Here is a 24,991-nt window from a genome sequence, read left to right as displayed (position 1 = left end):
CTTCTATCCTACCAGAGATTAAAAGGATTGAAGGGAGAAGCCAGGTCCTTGGCCGCTGCCTCCCTTGATGGGTTATGATATTTAATTTTTCCTTTCTGTTAACAGCAAACGCTGAAAGCTGAGAGCCCTCCTCGCCACTCGCCCGTCCCTCCGTGCGAGGCAGTGCGCGGCGAGCGGCGCAGCTGCTGCGGGGGCTGAGCCGCTCAGGGCAGCGGGGCCGGGCCCGGAGGCTGCGGCTCGGCTCGCGTGCAATCGCGGCTGCGATAAGATGTGCCTTATCTGGGAAACAACTGCATCCTTCACCGAGCCCGGGCACGGCCAGAGCATCTTTTGCATGTGAATGCCCCGCATTCCTGGGGGGGCGGGGAAGAATCTTCTCTATTCAGGGCCCGGGACCACACAGGGAGCATCTTGAACCTTTTTGTATTTAATCGGTCAGTGTACTCTGAGGTGAAAGATCTGTCAGCTCCCTTTCTTCTCTCTTTCAGAAAGGTGATCGCTACCAACTTACTCCCGATACATTTTTATTACTTGTGTTTCTAAACTGCTTGCCCCTACCTGAGGCCAAGGGTGCGTTGCAGTGATAGAAAATCACTGAAAGAGGCAGCTACTGGGTTGTATTCTGAAAGGACTGATCTGACATGAGACAGAGTAGCGGGTCTCAAGCTGCTGCTGTCCTGCTTCCTGCTGGAGACACACCTGTGCTCACTCCACAACTTGCACATTGTTGAATACATTTGCTGTACTGTTTCTGTCAGCTGGCTTCTCCAAGGTGATGGATACAAATCTTGCTGCCTTCCTCTCCTGGACACATCTGCATTCCCCCACACACACGGTACTGAGAGCAGAAGGGGCAGGCCCTGCATCCAAGGTGCTGCTGGGAGAAGTGACCTTTTGGTGCTGGCTGGAGGCAAAGTACAATGCCAGCAGCACAGGGAGATAAGGTGGTAGCTCAGCTCTACCCTGGAGATTATCAGGATAGCTGAAATGGCACAAAACAGCCCTGGAGGGACTGTGAGAGGAGTGCTGGGCTCCAATTATCTTATACCTCTTCTCCTCTCCTGTGCTCACAGTAAGTAATCAGAAGATCCTTGATTATGGTCCCTCTTCCTTTGAGTAAAAGGCAATTTTTTTTTTTGGTTTTTTTTTTTTGTTTTTTTGTTACAGAGACATATTCCTCTACATTGGAAGCTAGATTTAAAAACTGCCACAATCCCCTTGCCCCTGCCAAAAAAAAAAAAACCCACCAAAAAACCCCAAAACCCCATCAAAAACACCCAAGAAAACCTCCCACTCACCTCATCCCCTGCTTCCCACAAAAAAAAAAAAAAAACTATAAAAAACCCCTCCAACCCCAACCTTTTTCTTATAGCCAGATCCATGCTTCCTTCATAGCTGCACCATTAGACCATTCTGTTGGGCAAAGGAAAACCAGGGAGAGGAAAAAAAATCAAAAAGACAAAAAAAAACCCCCAAAAAACAACAACAAAAATACCAACCCAGAAACAGGTTCCCTCTTTGCTGAGGAAGAGCACGACATATGTCAAAACAGCAGCCAACAAACAGTTCAACTGCTCCTTCAGCAGGACTTTACTTCAGGTAAATGGTTTTCTCCACCCACTGCTCTCCCCTCTATTCTCTTCAAAATGAGCTGAATTACACATTTGGATTTTTTTTTTTTTTTTTGTAAAGAAACTGCCACTCCCATTCAAACCTCCCATCCTTCATTAAATAACCTTTACAAACAAGTCTTTTGGTTTACATCTTTTATTAAAAATTTACATAAACAAACACACTCCAGCAATTGGGGTATTCAGGTGTCCTAGGTTAAAAAAATATACAAAATCCCAAGCCCCCCTGACCAGGGCAGCAGCAGGTTCAAGCACACCCTCACTTCCTTTGAACAGTGGTGAAAGCTGGCATCTGAATGGGCTGGATGGAGTGGACTGGCTGGAAAACAGGCTTTTTCCGCATGTCAGAGAGTGTTTTCACAGAAGGGAGCAGCTGGTTCCTCTTGATGATCTGCAGTGCCAGCTGCGTGTTACCTACAAGACAAGTTTCAATTAAAAAAACCCAAAATACCATTTAATGGCATATGAATTACTGTTCAGGGACAGAGCTGATGAGCCAGCCCTGGGCCCAGGCCAGGTACACCAGTGGTCCTTCCCCTCCAATGCAATGCTGGCACAGATAGGAAAAGCAGTAGACAACAGGAAATTTGAAAAAAATTAATTTTGATTGAGTCCACCTATTCTTAGCTGAAGACATCAAGCTTTTACCTCAGAGCTGGAAGATGCCAAAGCACCTTCTAATTTCCCAAAGGTCACCGCTCCCAGCTGCACTGTGAGGCTCTAGATCTCACACAAAATGCCCTCACACAGTGACACTGCAGCCAGTAATGCAAATGCTGAGGGGATAAAAGATGTTTTCAAAAGAAGAAATCTGATTTTCAACTGTATGTATGGTCCATCAAACAACTACCACTAGACATGGAAAACTTACTCTTTGTTAAAAATTAAACTTGTAAAATTACAGGAGAAAAGGCACTGAGTTATGAGGAGAGTATTTTTCCCTTATAATTTTCTTTCCCTGAAGTTTTCATTTCAGAAGAGATGCACCATTTTGTTGTCTTTATAGAACAAAAACTGTCCTTAGCCTCTTTTAGTTGTGTACTTAGAAGAGGGTGAGGGATGTAAATCCCACTTTCTACTCTCTTCTGCTCTGTACATCTTTGTTGCAGAAATAAAGGTTTCCAAAACTCCAATTTAGAAACATCTACGTAAGAAAAGCATTGTGGAAGTCTCAATTCTAAATGCAAATGTTCAAATCCTCTGCCTGCCTGCAGTGCAACATCACTGAAGGGGAACAGGCACACAGAACATTTCACACTTGGCTATGAAGTGCCCCCCAAGGGGCACAGGTCTGCAACCATGACAGGTTCAAGCAGCAGCTGCACCAGTCTGCTCACACTGCAGAATTCAAGTGAAACCTTTCCAGTTGCCCATTATGTAGAGCTTAGTGGTTGCCTTTTAATGGAGAAAGCTTTTCAAACCCTATTTATAGCAGAAACTTCATCAAGAGTTTTACTGAGCCTATCCAAGACTGCTGCCTTTTGCACTAAGATAGAAACCTTCAGCTCAGGAAATGAATGTTTAGGAGGCCTGGAGTGTGTAAGAACAGGATGGCAATGAACTATGGAAGTGAGGGTGCACATACATGGATCCACAGCAGGGTAGGATGGGGGCAGGGCCTAAAGGGTATTGTTCAAAATACTGGCACAGCTCTCTCTATAGAGGGGAATGATGAGTGCTGCTCTCCTGCCTTTGTATCCCAGACTTAGGTTGCTGGAACATCCCCCACTTACCGTTCTGCAATTCAAGATACACAGCCAGCAGGATGGCCTCTGGAGGGATCTCTTTGGGGTGGATCAGCGAAGCAGCCTTATTGAAAAAGAAGAGGGTGGAGAGAAAAAGTGCTTAAGAGAAAGATGCAGAACAAAGAAAGTGCCCCTTGACAAGATCAATTCATCAACTAAGACCAGATTTTTTTTCAAACTCATACACTCCATCAGTTTTAAGCATGCAAGGAGAGACTGCAAAATTATCTACATAGCAAGATTGTTTCACACTAATTAGCAGGACCATCTGCTGTGTGCTTATGTTCATATGGATCTGTATTTCTTGGGCCAGCCTAGCATGGTTTCCTGGTGAGGTGATAGGTGAAGAAGGTAACCTCCACTGCTCCAAAGTACAGAATACAAAGTTAACAAGGATTGTTCATTAACTTTCCATATACAACCATGTTTCAGCTATGAAGTCAATGAATTTATTGCCGATGCAGAGCCCCACTGTATTTTACATCCATGGGTGGCCTTAAGTAGCTGAGAGCCTCATAGAATTTTAACCTGTTCACATACAAACTACTGTGAAGTAATTTGGATGCTGCTGTTTCAGTTTGTAGCTCAACAATGCATCCAAGCAGTCTTCCTGACAGACAGGAGTGGCTGCAAAAAGAGAAACATCATGACTGAAAGAGATGGGTCCCAGCCATGAAAAAGATCAAGAAGTGACGTGACACAGACTAGGTGGAGACAGCATTTCAAAAGCAGTACTTGAGAATTCTTGGGACAAGAGGCAGACAAGGAGCATGCTTCCAGCAGAATTGCAGTTTGTTCTCACAGCCCTAATGATAATAGTTCTGATGGTAAGTTATTAAATGACTAGGCAGAAAATCTTCCCTGAATTATAACAATTACTACTAGACCATTAAAAAGACCACAAAAAACTCAAACAAACAAGTTAACTTAAAAAACGTGGAAAGGCTTCCCAGCCATCTTCCACTGCTCTGATATGACCTACGGAAAATAAAATGCTGCCTATAGTGGTACTGAACTTTTTACACAAGTAAGAAATTTGGAATTAATTTTGTTTTTAATAGAGACTGGTTCATAAAACCAGGCAAAAGCCACCATCTCAGCAGGGTCTGCAAATTTCACAGCCTGGGCTGTGAAATCACCAGAATTCACTGTGATCTGAATGGCACTTTGAAGGAAGTACATTTGTTCCTAAAGCTGCCTTGAGATTTGTTTTTCATACCTGATGAAGACACTTTCGAGCTTTGTCATATTCACTCCTCAAGCAGTAAGCACTTCCAAGGTTAAATAACATCATTGTTCGAGCAGACGTGACCGAACTGGGGTAGCACTGTGGTGTCTGCTTGCCAGCTGCAATTAAAAGAAAATAAAATTCTTTTTTTCCTTACACTTTTATTTCAACTGGCCAAGTAAGTTCTTGTACTCTGCTGAATACAGTGGCTGGTACTTACAAGATTCCATTGCCTCATTCTCTCCTTTGTCAGACCCTGCAAAGAAAAAACAAACACAAACACATCATGTTCTGTGACCTTTTTAAAAGGTTATTACAAAAATAATACAAAGATACAAATTTTCTGCTTTCTTCACAGTCTGACATTAAAGAAGGCAAACAGATCAGTTTGCTCAAGAGTTTACATCATTCAAGACTTCCTATCTTTACTGTGGTGCTTTTAGATTTGCAGATGAGTACAGTGAGTTTAAACTGCAGGCATGTCACTGGAATCAGAGCTGCTGTAGACTCCACTATACAGATGGTCCTGAAGTACTTTTCTCTAACAGAATATACGCTCCCAACAAGAGGACTAAGATACAGATTAACTAAGTTCTCCTCACTCCTTTATCTCACAACAGTAGACTGCAGTGGTATGACAAAGCCTGGTTTAAAGACCAAAAAGCTGGAAGAGATGAATGACATTCAACCCAAACTTAACCATAATAGCACATTTATCAAAAGCAGCTTTCAAAAGTTTCCTTCAAACAAGTCAGAATACTACAATATACAGCCCTATTAATGCTACAGAATTATCCACCTCATAGGAATGACAAACAAGGAAAAGACACGCCAAACACAAAGTGGGAACTGAAGCCAGGAAAGTAAAAACACAACAACAAAAACACAAACAACACCCTCCTGCACCCTGCAATAACCTACAGGTCTTAAAACAAAATGTCTTAATCATCATTACATTTGTGTCTACAAAGTTACAGGAGGAAGGCAGCTGAAAGCAGAACCAGTTATAATGAAGTGTGGATGCATTAACCTTGATCCTGCTCATTTGAAGAGATCCCAAGGGAAACATCAGTGACATTCTCAGGGTTCAAGTGAGTGATGGCATCAGATATTCTGTCTAGAGAGATGAGAGCTTCTGCTGCATACAAATGCCCGAGAAACCTACAACAGTAAAGGGTCAGGGTACAAATGTCAGCACAGCAATCCCCACAGTTTGTTATGAGAGACAAACAATGCAGTTTTTAATGTGAGCACATGGGAACTATTACTGGGAACAATAGCATGGAAGTTAACTTGCTCACAAAGTATCGTCAGAATACCCAGTTCTACCACTGACTGCTTTTAGGCACTAAAGTTATAAAAAAATTCCACACCTGAATAATGACAATTCATCCATGCACAGGAGTTTCCATTCCACAGAGAAAGTACCTTGGTGGGGCCTTATTCAGAGAATTAAGAAAAGCCACCCCAGAATATGGATAAATCTACAATTTAAAGTGTTACATTATTTTACATTCAATAAAAATAAAGCTATTTTCCTGGGACCAAGATACACATTTCTTTGTCTTTGCAAAAGACCTGTTATTTAGCATTTCTTTCATTACATAACAGTAATGCAAAATTATGTGTTAACTTGCAAACTCCTCGAAGATCTTGCTAATACAATGACTGTGCAAAAGGATGAGCTGCAGTAGTGTGAAGAACAGAAGCCAAAGAATTCAAGTGGCATGGACCAGTTAAAAGCATGGTGCCAGCATATAAAAATAAGCATGAGTTTCCTTGCCTTCCACAAGTACATTACCAGTTTTAAAAAGTATTACTACTGTAAAAACCTCTGCTATACTTTATTCTGTGCATTAAATGCACAGTGTCAGAAGGATAGGACTAAAGTTGCCTTCTTTGAATTTGTAGAGTTGTATGAGAACTGGTGGGTAGAAAAAGAATGCACTTTGAATATCCTTCCAAAAAATACAGTGCCAAATGAGAGGTGAACAAGAGAAACTGAAGAATGGAACCTACATAAGCAGCAGTAGCAGGTGAAGTGACAGCCCTGCACACACAGGATATGTTACCATGAGAGACTGAGCAAACCTTCCCCTCTGAGGCTGTAGTTTCATAGAGGCTGTAGTTTCATAAGTAACCTTTCAGCTGTGTGGGTTTGGGCTGCTGTTGGCTACCCACAGCTGCACATCCCTGCCCCTTGTGCTGTGCCAAGCATGTGCAACCATGCAGTGAATCATGACAGAGACCTGATGGTCCTGCTGCCTCATGGGACCCAGAGCTGGAGAAACAGTAACAAAAGCAGCAACTGATTCCAAATTATGTGGAATTCATACACAAAGGAGGGAATTCATGTTCCTGTGTGTCAATGGACATTTAGTCAGGGCTTCAACAAGAACAGAAGTAGGCCAAGCAATTCTTTGCATCAGACACAGATTTGGCAAGCAACTACAGACATTGGAAGCTTCAACTCAGAACTGTCCAGCAAAAAACAGGGCTGAGAAAGAAGAAATGACCCCATCGGACTTACTTAAGAGACCCTGAGAGCTTTGGTTGCTGCAGAAGTTTATCTGCATGATTCAATGCCATAAGGTTATCCCCCAAAGCCAGAGCCACATAAGCACTACACGCAAGGATCGAGCACCTGGAAGGAAACAGACAAAAAAAAAGGGGGGAGGGGGAGAGAGTCAATATATTAAATGGAGAATTCTGTGATTCCAAATACACCTGTTAAATCTCATTTCTTGTTTAGTGCTAAAGAAATAAATGAAACTTTCAATAATGACTTCCCATCTAACTATGAAGTAAAATAGTCAGTTTTCATTATTTATGGGTTCAACTGTCTTATCAATATAAACCAAGGATCACCATGGTGTGCTCAGTAAGATTTTGCAGTTTTCATCACAAATAACAGACTAAAAAAAGATGGACTTCACCATATGGCATTTTTCTCATGGACAGTTTCCCTTTCTCACACTCTTGTTACTGGTCTTGCCTTGGACTCTCATTTTGTACTCCTCTGCCCTCACCTTCTGTGATAGGGAAGAGTAGCAGATTTCTCGATTGCTAGAAGACACAATCTACAGACACACTATGTAGCTATCAATAAAACTGTAACATATTTCACTCTTCTATTGAACAATGTCTGTACACAGGGAGACGCTGGAGAATTTGGCATTCCCAGTTTTGTGTTCAACTGAGGGCTGTAACCCAGTGCCATGACTCTAAGTGATCCATGGCATTTTGTTGCCATCACAGACTTGCTTATCTTTCCAAAACCAGAAAATCTCTGGCAGTTCATTTAATGAAATCTGAACTACTCACATTTTCCATCTTCAAACAATAACCCCACATCAGGACGCCATCATTAGGCCAAGCTTCACACTTTGTAATAACTGCCCCCCTCTCCAAACACTGTTCTTGGGGATATTTTCCACTTGGTAAAACATCTTTCAGTGCAGGCTGCCTTGTCCTCAGGGCACAAGCCTCTGCCCACGACACCCTGCTGTGAGCAGGACTCTGTTCTTCTCCAGGGAGGACAAGTGGATGCTCTGAGTGGGGTCTCACGTTGGGAGCGATGGGAGGAGAGCCGCCGGCTCTCCCGCTGGTAGGCGGGCTATTATTGCGCCAACCTTCTGGCAACTGTCAAGCCCACTTTCAGTCCAGCAGTAAGTCATGTAATTCATGGCAGGACCTGGGGTGCCTTTATTCCCCTTTCCCAGGAGGCATGCTCCTTAATTATGCACAAGTAGGATAAGAAACTTCTCCAGTGTTTTCCCCTACCCCCCACTTCCTCTCCACCGTGTCCAGATGTCACATCAAATCTGAGCACATACAAAAGCTTGAGAGAGGGAGAGGAAAGCTTCCCCAGCTCAAGTCCCAAACCTAAAATATTTCTGAAAGGTTGTGACTGGGGAGGGGGATGGAATGGGGAAACAAAATCTCTGCAAAAACAGCCTGCTTCTAACTAACCTCTTTTTGTCCCTACCTCAAGAAAGTACAGCTTTTAAATCAGCAGAGATGCTGCGTGTCACCAGCAAAATACCCTAAGACACAAGTCAGGGCCTGCAGAGTTGGTTATTACTGCCCTTCCCATCAATGTGCGTTACATTTCCCACAACTTTTTTAAAGCTTATTTTCGTTTCAGCAAGTGTAAATTCAAAAACAACACATGCTCCAATCACACAACAGGATGAAACCTACTCCTCTGCTCTAAGCACTAGTCACTGTTTGCTGCTACATAAGAGCTGGCAAAAGCCTTCAGCAACAGCCATCTAAGGAGGAAGACATTCCCTGGGTTTCCTCCCATGCAGTTGTGTTCTTGCACTTGGATCCATTGTTGAGTTGGCTGAACCAAACGCTCAGGAGAGCTGACAGCCAACCGGAGCAGAAGAATTGCACCACAAGGGAAAAGACAAACTAGTTTTTCACCCCGGTCAGGATTCTGACAAAACTCCACAGGTCGCCTTTGAGCACGGCAGACTTCCAGCATCACTGAGCCTCCGCATGCCCTAAATAAAACTGCCTTTGCACTAGGAAAAAGAAAAATGTTTTTTTAAACTGCCAGATTATGTCAAACAGCCTCTTGTGTAGGTCTAGGCAACAGGATTTGTCAGCCCACACAGACTGTAAGTTTATGGAACCCAAACTGCACATGTGACTTGCCTTATTTCTCGGGGAAATGGCAAGCCAGAGCAAATCCAGTCCTTCAAAACTTAGTATGAAGGCACCAAAAATGACACTTCTAAACCATTAAGAGAATGTCACTAATGTGAAATAATTTTGAATAGCTAAGCCCAACAATGGATACAAAATACCTACTTTTTATATTTCAACGCAGGCAAACAATACAAAATATTAAGAAATACAGAATGCAGACTGTGCTTACTCCAAGGGGAAAATCAGCACCAGCAAAGAGGAGATGGGGGAAGAAGTACACAGTGGCTAATGGTGAGGAAGAAGAGAGTGAAACAGCTATGGGTGATAATCACTGTAAGCTTCTAGTATTGTGACAGGGCCAAATATAACACTGCAACCTTTAAATGAATAACTGAGGCAAGACTGGGTAAGCGTGGAGAAAACAAATGATCAAATGATTCCTTTATCTTTATCTGCTTTGAGGGGCAAAATTAAGGTTCTCACACAAACACTTTCAATATAGGGAGAAAGACTACAACAAGGTCTGTTGCTGTCCACCTCAACTTTTACGATAAAATCCACAAAATTTTCCAAATGTCGAACTGTGGTCTACCAGAACATCTTTTCTCTTGATGTATCCAAACAGTGTTAGGTGGATGTGGTGTGTGGAACATACCACAGCCTGAGAGCAGAGCAGGGGAATTGGCTTGTCCAAGGATGAGAAGCAGCGAGGAAAATTGTTTAGAAGAAACTCAGAAGAAAAACCTGGAGTTTCTATTTCCAATGCATAAATTCTTAGCAATGACTGGTGTCCTCAGACTTCTGCTTGTTGCTTTTAAAATCTTGCAAATTAATTACTGCTTATTATGAGAAAAGTCCACTCAACCAGTCCACAATTTGTGCAGAAGTATCAAGCAATATATAGGACATGTAAACCTTTTCTAGATGATATTCTTAGCTTTTAAAAACTGTTCAGGGGCAAAGATCAGTCAGGCATTTTGAACTCTTACAAGGATGTGCAACTGTATAAAATCATCCAAAAAAAGCATTCACAGTCCCTTTTCAGCTCTAGAAGCAATAGAGGTTTTTCAATCCAGCGACTTACCAGGAAAGAACTGAACAGATACCTATTCCTTAGGATAATCCTTAACAACATCCAGAATTCTTTTTTCTTAATTTTCCTGGACTCAACAAGAATTTCAATTTTCTCACTTAGCTCCTTAGTGAGCAAGGCTACAGGACTACTATTTGAGTGCAACATATTTTGCTATTCACATCTCCAGAAGCTTAGAAACCGTTTCAGCAGCGTCACTTTCTAGGAATGTGTAGTCCTCTAGATTAAACCAAAGCATGTAGTGAAAAAAAAACAAACAATGCTTTTCCTTTCCTCATATGAAGCTCTTTACCAGAAGCAGCTCACTTCTTGCTGAACTGCTAAGTTTTACCTGACATGTTGTCAGATTTCATCAGCAGATAACAACGGCTGATTGTGAAAGATAAGACTATGTATTAAAAAAAATCACAAAGTGACACCATGTAATTTTGACATGTGGCAGCCACATTTTCAGCAGTCAGGAGGAGAAAAAGCCCACAAAACCCGCAAGCAACCCACATCACTGTTTTTAATCCAGCATGTTCTATTTCAAGTAGCGCGCTCTTGTACGACTCCAGAATAAATAATCGACGTCGCCACACAGATTCCTCCTGAAGTGCTTTTAAATGAGTACAAGAAGATTTGCTACATCTAGTGGAGCAAGGGAAAGGTTAAGCTGGTCATTATAAAACATAGGTTACCTGAGGTTAGGCTGAAACAGAATGTTTACCTAAGAGTTCAAGTGGGAAATTACTGTATGCTTTGTCCATAATAGAAACTTAAACCAGATTTCTTTTTTTCTAAACAGGTGCAAGCTTTATAGTAAGAGATTTTCAACAGACTGGAAGCCACCTGAAATAATTAACATTGCCAGTAAATGATAATCTTGTTGAGGAAAAGTAAAGAGGCTCCAGATAACATGATACTTATTTACACACATGTGAGTTATTCCATCTGGAGAACACTCAGACTCCTGAACAGGCAATTTAAGGATCTTTGAGAACACATAAGAAATCTACAGTGAAATTTTACCTATGTTTTTCCATTGTGAGAAAGTCAAATGCCTGGACAGAGGCATTTTTGCTTTCTATTTTATGCAAACTATGGATTTATTCCTGCTGAAAGGAACACCATTCTCATTGGTAAAAGCAGCTATGCTGCTTTCCACTTTCATTTTTTTTCCCATCCAACAAGCATATAATGTGGGGACTGAATTCTAAACTAGCCTTATTGTGCCTTTAAAGGGAAAAGGTACATACAGTAATTTCCATCCCCTTCCACCAATGTCAACAGCCATTCTCAGGCTTTTTAGATTTGTCCTTATGAGACTTGATATTTTCAGCTTTGCCCAATATATAACACCAAACTTACAACATTGGAATCAAACAGACTGATCTACCTAAGCTGAAATTCTGGATGGTTTCCATTTGTTCAGATTCAAAGCCCGGAAGAAAGGAAGCACACACATTTGAAAAAAAGATTACCAGCTACAATTCAACATCGCAGTAAGAGGCTTTTTTAATGGTGGATATTTTATATTATTTACTTGCCTTAAATTCTCCAATTCCTGTTTCTTCAAAGGTGAAGAAGGAGGAGCTGCAATGAATTTATCCCCTTCGTGACTTTTATTGCTAGAATAAAAACAGTGTATTACTATAATAGATAATAAAAAAATTCTCAGTGTATTTATTCACTCCATTTAAAAGAACATAAATTCTGCAGCTTAAAATAGAGGGAGTTGAAGTTATTCACAGATTGAAGCACACGCTCTTATCCTAACCATTCTATTTGAGAAGGAAGAAGTGGGACACTTGCTGGAAAGGATTTGACTGACAGACCAAACAACCCACACCATTCTTCACAGCCTTGAACTATTTTTGAAGTTCAGTGTAGGATAAGCATTTTTAATTGGAGTGACACAGAATGCATTTGTAGCTTCTATACTTTTAGCCTGTAGGAAAAGCAGTAAACTAGTTTTCTCTCAAGACCTCTAAAAAACTAGTTACATAAATACTCTAGAAAGATAACCCAAAAGTGCTACAGCTTCCTTTAGACTTCTAGCTTCCCTTTATTACAAAATATCTCTTCTTTTTTTTTTCCTTTGTCCAAATAAAATTCCACTTTCTTAAAATTACACCTTGTTTTTTGGGGGGAGTATTTGGAGATTATTCATTCTATTTAAGAAGTATGGAACTTCACCCTCCAATAAGCTGAAAGAACCTCCTGGAATGAGAATTGAAGAGACAGCTTGTGGCTGTATCTTGGCAGTGAGAGACACCAAGGTCTAGAAAAGATTTAAAAGAAAATTCAGAATCGAAACTGAATCTGTTGTCCACTTCACAAGAACTTAATTTATGAGTTTGATGTCTGTCTATAACAAACAGGTAAGATAACCACAACATTCAAAATATACAGCAGAAATCTCCAAGGAAATTCATAGTCAGTACTACTGTAGAGTACGTACTTCATGCCTTTACCAAAAATTAAATACCCTTTAACCACTAAAAGTATTTGCTTTTTTCTTGCGAATAAGAGAAGATTCTGCCTTAAGAGTCAGCTTGCTCAATTAGTGGGATTTGCTTTAAAACCATCCTGTTCAATTAGTGTGATTTTCTTCAAATGCCCTGTATGTTTTACTGTTCTCTCACAGAGGTTCCCTTGTCAGAAGGAACAAATCCTTAGAGAACCTTTCAGAGTGTGACACAGAAATTCAAGAACAGCCTCCTTTGTTGGATATTTTGAAATTGGCAATGACTGCTGGAAGATATGAGGGAGTTCTTTCTTTAGCTTTTTTTCAGCTGAAGAAGCATCTGGTTTTGAAAGTAGAAGGTAGCAAAGGATCTTCCCATACAGGGCATGTTTTCCTTTCCTCAGTCCTACAAAAATAAACAAAAACCACCCCAATAGAAAACAAAAAAAGGTCTTGTCTGAGTAAGGGCCACCATTTTGTTTTCATTACTGCCCCTTAGTGAGCCCCAAAAGCTTAAAATTGAAGTCTCATTTAAACCAGAGAAGCTTCATCTCAGTGGGCTGCATATACACTTGCCAGAGAACCTCCAACCTTAGTAAAGAGAAAAAGAAAAAAGAATCTACAACAAACAACCAAACAGAAATAAAAGCCCACAACCACCCCCTCAGACTTTGATAAATCATTTGGTCACTCGACAAGATAGATTGTAATTGGAAATCTAGGATTATAGAGAGCAGCTTTCAAATATTGTTGCAGACTGTAACAGCCACTGACCCCCAGCCACAGTCTATCTGCACACAACCTCAGAATATATGAGGATGCACCTTGTGCCTACACAACACACTATGTGTACAGTAAATCCTGCCTTATGACAAATGGATCTTATCTTCTTAACATTTATCTGTACTCAGGTCTGACAAAACCAGTGTGTTTTTTCATTACTCTCTTAAGTAGTTCAAGTTCTACCACAGAAACTTTTTCCAGATGAGTTATTGTAACATTTACCTTCAAAATGGTCTTTAATGAAAGTGCAGACTATGATCAAAAGTTATTCTTCAAAAAGAAGTCCAGAATGTATGAGTTGATGCAATAAATTAAACCACCTTCCTTTAACATACATGTCTACAAAATACTTTTTCTGAAATTTTGTTGACAGGAAAGATTTTTCTTAAATTCTTTTCTGCAAAATATGATTTATTAAGCAATAGCTCCAAGCTGCTTTCCTACTTACTTACTAAATCTAGTTTCTCATTTTAATGCAAACACAACAAAGCATACTAAGGCTGATGAATGTCAAATCTGATCATGGGGAAATGTTTACAGCTGAGTTTCCAGACATTCAGATATATATTGAATCAAGTACATGGCGCACGTGCGCTCGCACAAAAAATCACTGTAACATGAAACTTCACTTACAATTAGAGAAATACCAATATGCACAGCAGGAGGGTGTGGGAAAACATAACATTTGCAGCACAGAAAAAAAAGATGGCCAAGGGAAAAAATAATTTCACTGTCTAATTTAATAAAAGTTGTTAGGGACAGGAGGAATCAACTCAGTGTTTTATTCCTAAATTTAAACAACAAACAGCTAAACAATTTCCTTGATACCAGCATTATTAAGAGAATTTACAAATATGTTCTGTTTTTCTGCTGGCTAAACAAGGTAACTTGCAGACACAGATGTTGGTCCAGAGTTCTTCTGGACAAAAAGAAGGGTTTATATTCAATTCTGTTTACCTGCATGCTTCACTGCTTTCAGTGTTTTCTGTATTTCCCCCCAGCTGATTATTAGTTTTAGATCCATTTTCCTGCTTGGGCTCCTGTTGATCTTCTGGCAGAAGCAGCAAGGCATTTCTTAGACAAATCGCTGCAAACTCCATGCTGGCTACAGGTATTGCTGAGGACTGCCCATCACTTAAAGAGATACAGAAGTTGACCAATAAGTAGCAATCCTACTAAATTAAAAATAAAAGCAGAGCTCCAGAAATACCTGAATGCAGAGAAAACTTCACCCTAAAATGTTAAATAACATTTTAATATACCAAATTTAATTTATTGAGATGTAGTATCCTGTTATCTTTACATATTGAAAATACATCACATGCCCAAATAGATTCACTAGATTTTTGATTTCACTTACTGAAGTTCTATGGCAGAGCAACTAGATTATTCCTGCATTTTTCTAAAGTGGATTACTGAAAATATATGTTCTTAAGTAAGAAAAAGAGAGCAGATTCAGCTATCTGAAAATAAAATTTCAGATAAGTAAATTTTAAGCTTTAATGCTCATTTACTTAAAAGAAACACACAGTTAAGCCCTCTGCTGGCTATCACAGAGGAAGCACAGAATTATGTTTAAGACTCACCAAGCACTTTAGCATGCTTCTCTCTTCACTACATGAATGAACAGTTTTTCCACAATCGTTTTAAAATCTCTTATAAACAGATATATATTCTTAACAAAGCTATAAAAACAAAATAAACAACCCATGGAAAACATACTCACTTATAAACAACATTCTGTATGGACTGGGATGCTAGGACTATCTTACGATGGTAGCCTTGACCTACTATTGATTGCACAATTCCCTTTTTGCTGGGAAGACCTTTAGTCTCTTGTTCTGATGTCTAAAAGGAAAAAGGAAAAAAAAAAAAAAGAGCTTAAATATCAAGGCTATTGAATGAGAGCTTGACAAAGTAAGTGAAGGCTGAAAGAAGACCTTGAACCCTGCTAAAATATAAGAATAATGGATACAGTTTTAAATCTAAAGTACAATGAAAAATCAGGCACCTTCTATTGTCTTTGTGTTGCAGAGGGGTTTTACTGCACACAGTGTAAGCACAGATTAGTTCTGACAGCTTGTCTGATAGCCTACTGACCTAGTTTCGCCTCTGTTTTGAAAGCAAAAGAACAATGAACCAAGTCATATTAAAAGAACTGACAGGATATCTAAAAAGAAATAATTTGATCTGCCACATAACATTCAGACTTGGCACTGTAACGCTTGCCATCTTCTCTCCCTGCTTACACAGCACTCAAAACGCCCTTTGGAAAAGCTGCTCCCAAACTGTTCCATGGGGAGCACAAAGCTGAACAACAACATATGCAAAGATATATTAAATTAACTTGTTTAATGGATTGTTGAGTATGCAGACACATTCTGGGGGTCAAATGAATTTAAAGTACCCTAATTGTCAGTCCCAAGAATTATCTCTACACCATGTTTACTGGGGTTTGTTTGGCAGTTTTACCATGAGCCATCTTAACTTCCTTGCTAAGTTTAGTGAGTGATTAAGAGTTGCAGTTTTAAGAAAAAACTTATCCTAAATCTGGACTTTCATAGCTGTCATTTTTCAAAAATTTATCAGAATCTAAAAAAAGATTGATATAGTAGCATAGTAGTAAAAATTTTGACACGGTACCATTTACTGCCAAATAAAAAATACATACACCAAGTTTGGATATGAAGCACATATTTCAAAAAAGGTGTTTGAAATGCAGGTGTTTAAAAGGGAATCTTCTTCCATTTATATTTTATATTTATAAAATGCTAAAGTGGGTGAAAATTAGCTTGAGTGAAATTGCTTTTCTGTATGGTGTTCAGAGCATAAGTATGAATCCATGCTAGATATAAAGGAATATTACTGCAAATTGAGTTACAGGGTCAAATTGAACGTATTATTGACTTTGGGACCTCACTTGTCATGTTGCAAATCTAACAATTTAAAGATACTTTCTCTTTGCCTTTAATATTTATAGCATCCAAAGTTTTTTTTTTTTCTTTTAAGATTACAAATTTAGGGAACAAGCTGGTTTTTTGACATGAATTCAAGCTCTCTGGTACAACACACATCATCATAACAGGAAGAAAGCCTCAGGAACCAGGCATAATCTACTACTTTAGCTAGTCTGCAGTAAATAGGATCTGTATTTCCCTTTTCCAGACTGCTAAACACTATCTTTGTAAATGGAATCCTAGCTTTGGATTTTTGCCACAAAACCACTAATCCAGTCTCATACTCAGCTTTTCACTAGAGATGATCAGATGTGTCTTCTTTATCTATTTTTGACTTGCACCCAGTAGGATTGATACAGAAAATTGCAAAATTAGTATGAAGAAAGCCGTTCTTCCTGCATTTGCTGTGCTTTATAAAACTCAGACAATCTGACAACAAGTAGCACATGCAGAATCACAGTCAGTCAGTCCAGTTTTGACCCAACACTCTTGAATCTTCAGTGCTCTGCCTCTGAAATTGGTATACAAGCAAACCTCTGCTATAAAGTTGTATCTTTAAGTTCTCTGAAATAGAGATACCAAAATATTGAGTACTATTCAAATTCCCAAAGGAAAAGTTATTAATTTTGTAATTGGACAATGTGCAGTAAAGAAATGCACAGAGGCCACTCAGAGAGGAAAAACAGATAATTCAGGGGTGGAGGGAAAATAAAGTGAATATAGCTGCTTGCTCAATTCATCCCACACATCCTGTGTAAGGAGTGAAATGGGCATACTGTGGGAATAACTGCATAGGATCATGCAATTACAGATTATATCATCACTCCCCCACACTTAAGGGCTGAATTACAATTTTACAGGGAATCAAGTACAGTGTATCTTAATTTCACAGACATACTATTTAGGTGCAGTTTTTTTCTTCCTGTCCTCAGCCCTCTGAATTTTATCATATGGGTTTATCCTAAGCATACATGGATCAGCAGGTTGAAAACAAGATGTCCCAGAGAACATGCAATATGCTTGCCATCAGCAGGTTTCAACCAATTTTGCCAGAAGAAGGTGAAGGCTTAGCAATTAGAGATTCTGTTTCCCATCAGGTGTGATCCCAACAACTTCAGGATGGAGAAGGCTGATCTCTGCTTCCTCAGCCTCTGTCACTTTCAGGCTACCCACACTACAAAGTCGCACCCCGCTTAATCTCTAGCGAACAATGAGTGAGGAAACAATGAAACTTCAGATGAGCTTTGGCTGCATGAAGAGAAAAGAACCACATGCAAAGAGTTCTCTTCACCTGTTGCAGTTCCAGATTAAACACGTAAAAATACATATACACAAGAAATAATTAATCTGGATTTACAGAGGTGTTACAACATCAGGCCTTCAAAATACACAGCTTAACTCTAGGTATTAGTTCTACCTTTCTGTAATCACATGCCATTCTTTAGAAGAATTTTCCAAAGCTACTTACCCCTTTATTGGCAGCAATGCAGCATTCTGCTATTCTCAGCCACAGACGAGGGTTTGAGTGATAAACCTGGACTGCCTCAATCAGGCATTCAAAGGCAGCTAAGGGCCTCCCAATATGCAAGAGCTGAATTCCACAGTTATAGAGCAACTCGTATCGTTTGTTAGTCAGTAATGTACACATGGGTCTCCCTGAAAATTTTTTACCTGCAGAAAAGGATTACATCACATTGGATGTGCAGCTCAAGACAGCACAAAACTCTAAGGGGAAGAGGGAAGCTGTGAGAAACACCCCAAAGCTACCAAAAACCCCTCTCATTACTGAAATCCACTAGCCTCCCTCTGTAAATTTCTTTCATACCAAAACTAATTTCAAAAACAAATTAATTGTATTCTTAATGAAGACTGAAGTACATTAAATGCTAACCTCATACGTTCCTTATCACTCAAGCTAAGTGTTATACAATAGTACTGAATTCCAGATTTGTGAGAATACACATCTACAGACATTCCAGAGAATACAGATTCCAGAAGAAAACCACTTTGCTGTTAACAAGCATAAAACGCTTTCTGTCTTCACATTATTACCTAAGGCTGCACTTAGGTCCAGGGGAGAAATAGGAAAAAACAATAAAATCCTTCATAGTCAGTATATTTTAAAGAAAACAAGAAATTAAAACAATTATAACTTCATAATGAAATGATGAAGACTGAGTGATGAGGCCCTCTATAGTCAGATAGGAGAGGTCTCACATTCACAAGCCCTGGTCCTGTTCTCTGGGACAACACAGAAGAGCATTAACAATCCAGGAAATTCCTGGATTGTGTTTATGATTTCCTCTTCCAAATGTTGAAGGAGCCAATGAGGACAAGCCCTATACTGGACCTTGTTCTCATCAACAAGGAGGGGCTGGTTGGGACTGTGAAATAGTGGAGTTAAAAATCCTTAGGACACTAAAAGTATGCACAGCAAGCTCACTACACTGGACTTCAGGCAAGTAGATTTTGGCATCTTTGAGGGTCTGATTGGTACAATACCATGGGATAAAACCCCAAATAGAAGAGGAGCCCAAGAAAGCTGATTAATATTCAAGGATCACCTCTCCCAAGCTCAGGAGTGATGCATCCCAACAAAGAAGTTAGGCAAAAATGCCAGGAGGCCTCCTGAACAAGGAGCTCCTGGACAAATTCAAATACAAAAAGGAAGCCTACAAAGGGTGGAAGCAAGGACCAGTAACCTGGGAGGAATACAGAGAAACTGAGCAACCAGGGACCAGGATGGAAAGCTAAAGCCCTGACAGGATTAAATCTGACTAGGGACATCAAGGGCAACAACAAAATCTTCTATAGATATGCTGGTGATAAAAGGAAAACTAGGGAAAGTGTCAGGTCCCCTCCACAAGGAAACAGGAGACCTGGTCACCCAGAAGATGGAGAAGGTATCCTTCACGCCCTGATGATTCTACACATTGTCAGCAGGACTATAAATAACCTATGCAAAATAGGTCACAAAAACTTGGTTTTTGTCATATCTCCCTAACTGATGGACAAAGTCTATAAAAAAGGGAAAAGTAATTGTCCCAGCACCATGGTACATCAAGAACAACAAAAAAAGAACATATTTAATCATTATCATGTATTTCTAGCAACAGCAACTACATTCTTACATCAGGTTATCATCAAAATTCTCACCCCTCTTACCCTGCCCTCCACAAAGACATGGAAAGGGAAATTTGCTGATAATTACTCAAATATTCTGTTCTCTATTTCTTAGACTTGCCAACCCCTCTTCCACCATCTGTTTTAATCTCTTGCTTACCTGGATCTGAGCTGCCCATTCCCAGCTGTGCACATGCATTATCATTTTCTTGCAAGGCTTTTTTAAAGTAAAAAATTCCTAAATTGTGCTTTCCCATTGCAAAGTGGATGCAGCCAAGATTGTTCCAGAACATACACCTTAAGCATTCACCTGAGAGAACAACAAAAGACCATTTTCAGAAACTCAAAGTTGTTGCTAAGCCCATGAAATGTTCCAACCACTTTCTCATGGGTCAGCATATTATGGCAGTCTATTAAAGATTATTTTCAGTGAGATGTTCATGGGTGATGGTGTTATAGCCAATATGACATACACATATATTTATGCCAACCTAATCATACAAGCAGGAAATGCACTCTTCTTCCTAAAGATATGTTCAGGTAACACTGTGAGAGGTTTTTTCTAAATAATAAAGGACAAAAATTTTAACTTTTCACTTATCTGCTTGTGATTAAAGTTTTATAGGATTAACATGGATAATAAAGACAAAAGAAAAAAAAACACCCTAAAAATACAAATAACCAAACTATTAGCAAATTAAACAGACATGATTTTAGTCATAGCCTAGGAAGGCTATTAAGTGAAAAATATACTGTGCAAAAAAGCTATGTGACAGTAATTTTTTTTTTTCAAAAAAAATTTAAATCATAGAGAACTTAAAGCATAAAAACTACCAGAGAGGCCTCAATTCTAGATCCAATAAGCTGCCTTTTGTTTCATTTATTGATTAAGAGATTCAATCATGAGCCTTGCACATATAACACAACTTTATAAATGCATTTTTATGGACAATCACAGCCTTCTGTAGAAGAATGTTCAATGAAAATCACTACAGTGTTGAGTGAAAGTACAAGAAGAAAGATGAAACATGTAAATCCATGTAAATCCATGGCTTTCAGGGCTGACACTGTTAAGTAATCATTAACATCATTAAAATTTATATCAACAAGTAGTCCTATTGTACTAGACACTGAAGTACCTTCAGGATGAAGGTTTTTATTTTACCTGTTTTCATGAAGCCTGGATGCTCGGCAATGTTGGCACTGTTTAAAAGTTTGACAGCTTTACGGTAATTGCCTCTCAAATACTCAAAATTGCTCTTAAGAAAGAGAGAAGGAGCTGACTGTGAAGGAGGAAACAATAGTTAGTTATGTCTTGGTTGATGATTTCTACTGCTGGTGTTATATCACTTCATAAACTTGCTTCTGCTGCCATTTAAAAATAAATGGGTTTAGGTCATGTTACTTTCAAGAACTCTGTCATGAACTTTAGAGAACCCTGTCATGGAAGTGGCTAAGGGCAAAGGATCTCTAACCTGTCTTCGAATACCTTCCTCCAGACACCTCCCCTCCCTGCAGAGTTCCTCACAGGCTCTAATCTTCCTAGTCTACCAACACAGACCTCATGATCCAGAAGGTTTTTCTTTAAACTTGCTTTCCAGCAAGACATAAGTCTCCAAAAAATGTCAACAAAAAGAAGAAAAACCAACCCCAAAAAATTCCCACATATCCCTGAATTAATCTTTTATAAACTGATATAAACTACCAATTACATCAAAGTTTGTAATATGCATAACATCTATAGTAAACTAAAATTTATTTCATTTCAATTATAAAGAATGCTGAACCTGTTTATTATATAGTATTTCACCATTATTTTGGCACAAAGTGTATTTTTTTAGCAACTGAAAATAGGACAAATAAGAAAATCCTACATTAATTACATTTGCAAAGAGATTATAAACCCAACTGCCTACATAAATAATTACTTCAAACATCCACCCTCAAGAAGAACTTTCTTCGTAAAGAACATTAGCAAATTCAGTTTTAAGATAGAGAACACATCTAGATATGAAAAACAACAGTCTTAGAATACTTACATTCCCAGCTGTATTCATAACAGACTTGATCTCCCTTTTGCATGCTTTTAATGACTTCATCTGGATATAGGCTCTCACCTTATACTGTTAAAAAATTAAATTTGTTAAATAGTATACAATAATTTCTGCAGGTTTGCAAGACAAACTGTACCTATCTATTTACTGCAGAATATTTTATAAACATCTTTAAAATAGGTAGCAAAAAGCTATTCAAAAAGTCTTCACGAGAAAGATATTATATTTAGACTTTAAACACCACATTCATAGGGTTTGTATTTACAAAAAGCAGATGAACACTTTGTTCAATGGCCAACAGCTGCTCCATATTCAAACACAGATATGAGTGCTTAAAATGACAAACTAATTAAAATAATCTAACATCTTAAACCCAGACATCTACCTACTAAACTGAAACATGAGTAAGTGAATGCTAATAGAGAAGTACTCCAATTCTTCCCTATTTTTCAACAGAACAGTACAGTGAAATAAAACCTCAGCTGATTTAGACTGCTGGAGGTTGAACAGACAAATTCAATGCAGTGAACTGCCATGTAAAGAAATAATTATAACACACAGGGACTGAAATGGTGGTGGTGGGCAGGATGTCAGGTCACTGTTTCCTGTACATGGATCTTACAAAAAGGAAGACTTAGATAAATTCATTTCTTGTTTTACAACAAGGAGAGAGAAAGCATCATAATTTGGGCTGGACTGGTTTTGAAGGAGACAACACTCAGATTTAGAAAACCCTCAAAGAAATGTTCTTGTATAAATAACATGCAGACCCTTACCTGATGTATCTTAGATTTAGCAACTTCTATTAAAGCTCCACTTTCAGCTTTTTGATTCGAGGAATCTTTATTGGTATTATTACCTGACTGTCAAAAAAAAAAAAGGAAGCATTACTGTTAGTCACCTTTTAAATTCAGTTGACAGATTCAACTCACATGAAGAAAAATAAGTATTTAATAGTCAATAATAGTCAATAAATAATAATATTGTTTGAGTATTTTACATCAAAATATACACATCCCACCAGAACCTAACTTGAGTTTAACAATCAAAATCCACAAACCACACCAGCCCTTGAAGAGCTGAATTCTGTACTAACATTAGTGTTACACTAAGTAGCTCTGCAGTTAAGAAGAATTCTTTTGCCTAGCAGGATGAGTTCTAGAGTACCTCTTCACATTCTAGAGTACCTCTTTAATACTTCATTCAGTAGAATTACTATATACTTAAAGAGAGAATATTTTATCTTAAGTGTGACATTCCAACAACAGGAAAACACTGAAATGCCCTCTCTTCACTTCCAAGCCACCACTGATTTTCTTGATTTTTCCAAAAGGCACATGAAAGATTTCATTTTAAAGTGTGCCTCATACTTTCAGATACTATGTAAAAAAGATACTTAATTTCCCATCCTATGCTGTGCAACTCAGTTCCTCTGACACTGACTTCCCTTTCAAACATAGGGTCTCATATGGTCATAATCAAAGACAAACAATATTTGACCCTGGAGACAACTGTCTTTCCAATGCAAGTGTCTGACTGAAGAAAGACATCTTAATTCCCTAGAGCAAGAGGAAAGCGTGAAAGAGAGGGAATAAACAGCTGTTGTATGCAATTAACTCAGCCACTAACATATTTAAGCTGCTGTCTAAAGTTACAGGTGATCTAACATAGTCTTGTAATTCTAAAGTCTTTTAAGATACTAATTTTGGATTGAGCTAAAGCATACTTCTGATAAAGATTTAAAGGCATTTGTATGATTTTAAGCTTACCTCATTTTTTCCATTCTTGCTGTTATTGTTGCCCTGTGAAATCATTTTTTCCAGAACAGCGAGCAGATGCAAGGCTTTCTCAGCTTGGTAAGTTAACAGGTATAAGTCTACAAGCAAGAAGCACACAGCCTGGGCAAACTTCTCTTCTGCAAAAAGCAAAGAAGAAAAATTTATTTTACAGCTCTAATACCAACTCTTCCAAACATGGATGGAAAAAAAGCTACTACAAAGTGCCAACTATGCAACATTATGAGAAAAATCAATATTCTACATAAGAAAAAATAATGCAGCCATGTCCAACCCACAGCTAAGTACATACACTGAAAAGAAAGCTCATTCATTCAAATGGTATTGGCATAAAAGCACAGACTAAAGACAGCTTAACAAGTATTTCATGTTCATAGATTCTGAGAACTGATCTAAGTAGATCAGCACCAAAGATGCAGCATCCAAACAGACAGAGCCATATGCAGATGTAGAATCCCACAGAACTCAAAAAGATTCTGTACAAATACATCTCTGTTTAACTGACTTCAGAGTAAGTCCCAATTATGCATACAGAAAACAGGGAGGAATTGAAGCAGAAACACAGCAGCATTTACTTAATTTACTGAGACCCATACACATACATCCTTCAGCCTTCTCACTTATAAAATTTAACAAGGATTATTAAATTATTTCAGAGAAGGTATCATAGCTCACAAAAGTTGCAGACTTTGTATTCAGATATAAGCACATACAATTATGTATTACCCAATAAAGGTATTTAAAAATGAGTGCCCTGAAAAACAGACACCCAACCGTGAAGTTGCATGATGACTCAAAACACTGGATTTAAAATAAGTTCATTAGCTTGTACATTATTATTTACATTAATACCATCTCAAGTTGAAAAAATCCATTTCAGTTTCATAGCACTTGTCTGCTAAAGCTCTCTGAAGCACCTTCCCCCAAATTCGTCTGTTGTCCTTGATATGAGTAAAACATATTCTTCATTCCCAGCCCTACCTAATTTCTTAAAACCATATTAGACAAATTACAAATTACTTGTCTGATAACAAAAAGGACTGAATTGTCTTTCTGTAGTTCTTGAATGGACAAGATTCCTCTTTCTGCCTACATACCAAAAGGCTCTATGAACTGGTAGAGCTTCTCCCCGATGGATATAGCTTCAGTATACTGACGGAGATGGTACAGGATAACAGCTTGATTGTAGTACAGCATACTGTTCTCAACATCATCCAAACCATCCATTTCCTCAACAACAGAGTGAACCTGAAAAATCCCCATTCCTTTCATTAAACTTTCAGTACCTACGATTTTAAAGTACCAGGTATTTAAAAAAAAACCTCCAAAGCTATGAATTTCTGTAAATTGTAACTTACTGACCTAATAAATTTCATTGTTGTTATAAATTAACAAAGCAAAAAAAAAAATACAATGAAATAGAAAATTGTCAATTGAGTAGTAAAGTAATATTTTCACCTTTTTATCATTTCA

The 24,991-nt window shown here is 38.7% G+C and overlaps 1 protein-coding gene across 1 annotated transcript in view; it reads right to left on the bottom strand.

The window, feature by feature from the left end:
- Positions 1–1,751: 1,751 nt before the first annotated feature.
- CNOT10 (CCR4-NOT transcription complex subunit 10) overlaps positions 1,752–24,991 on the bottom strand; it is a 32,162-nt gene continuing 8,922 nt past the window's right edge. The window contains exons 4-19 of the mRNA XM_038128533.1: positions 24,616–24,766; positions 23,492–23,637; positions 22,499–22,585; positions 21,708–21,791; positions 20,834–20,951; positions 19,829–19,978; positions 18,014–18,216; positions 15,315–15,436; positions 14,546–14,722; positions 11,886–11,966; positions 7,135–7,248; positions 5,635–5,765; positions 4,825–4,860; positions 4,596–4,723; positions 3,365–3,440; positions 1,752–2,045 (exon numbers count right to left, since the gene is read on the bottom strand). Coding sequence (XP_037984461.1) covers positions 1,891–2,045; positions 3,365–3,440; positions 4,596–4,723; positions 4,825–4,860; positions 5,635–5,765; positions 7,135–7,248; positions 11,886–11,966; positions 14,546–14,722; positions 15,315–15,436; positions 18,014–18,216; positions 19,829–19,978; positions 20,834–20,951; positions 21,708–21,791; positions 22,499–22,585; positions 23,492–23,637; positions 24,616–24,766 — 1,959 coding nt within the window. The 3' untranslated portion in view covers positions 1,752–1,890. The remainder of the gene's footprint in view (positions 2,046–3,364; positions 3,441–4,595; positions 4,724–4,824; positions 4,861–5,634; positions 5,766–7,134; positions 7,249–11,885; positions 11,967–14,545; positions 14,723–15,314; positions 15,437–18,013; positions 18,217–19,828; positions 19,979–20,833; positions 20,952–21,707; positions 21,792–22,498; positions 22,586–23,491; positions 23,638–24,615; positions 24,767–24,991) is intronic.

The sequence above is a fragment of the Motacilla alba genome, chromosome 2 (assembly GCF_015832195.1).
Source record: "Motacilla alba alba isolate MOTALB_02 chromosome 2, Motacilla_alba_V1.0_pri, whole genome shotgun sequence".
NCBI classification, from domain to species: domain Eukaryota; kingdom Metazoa; phylum Chordata; class Aves; order Passeriformes; family Motacillidae; genus Motacilla; species Motacilla alba.
This window is presented reverse-complemented; position numbering and strand designations above follow the sequence as displayed.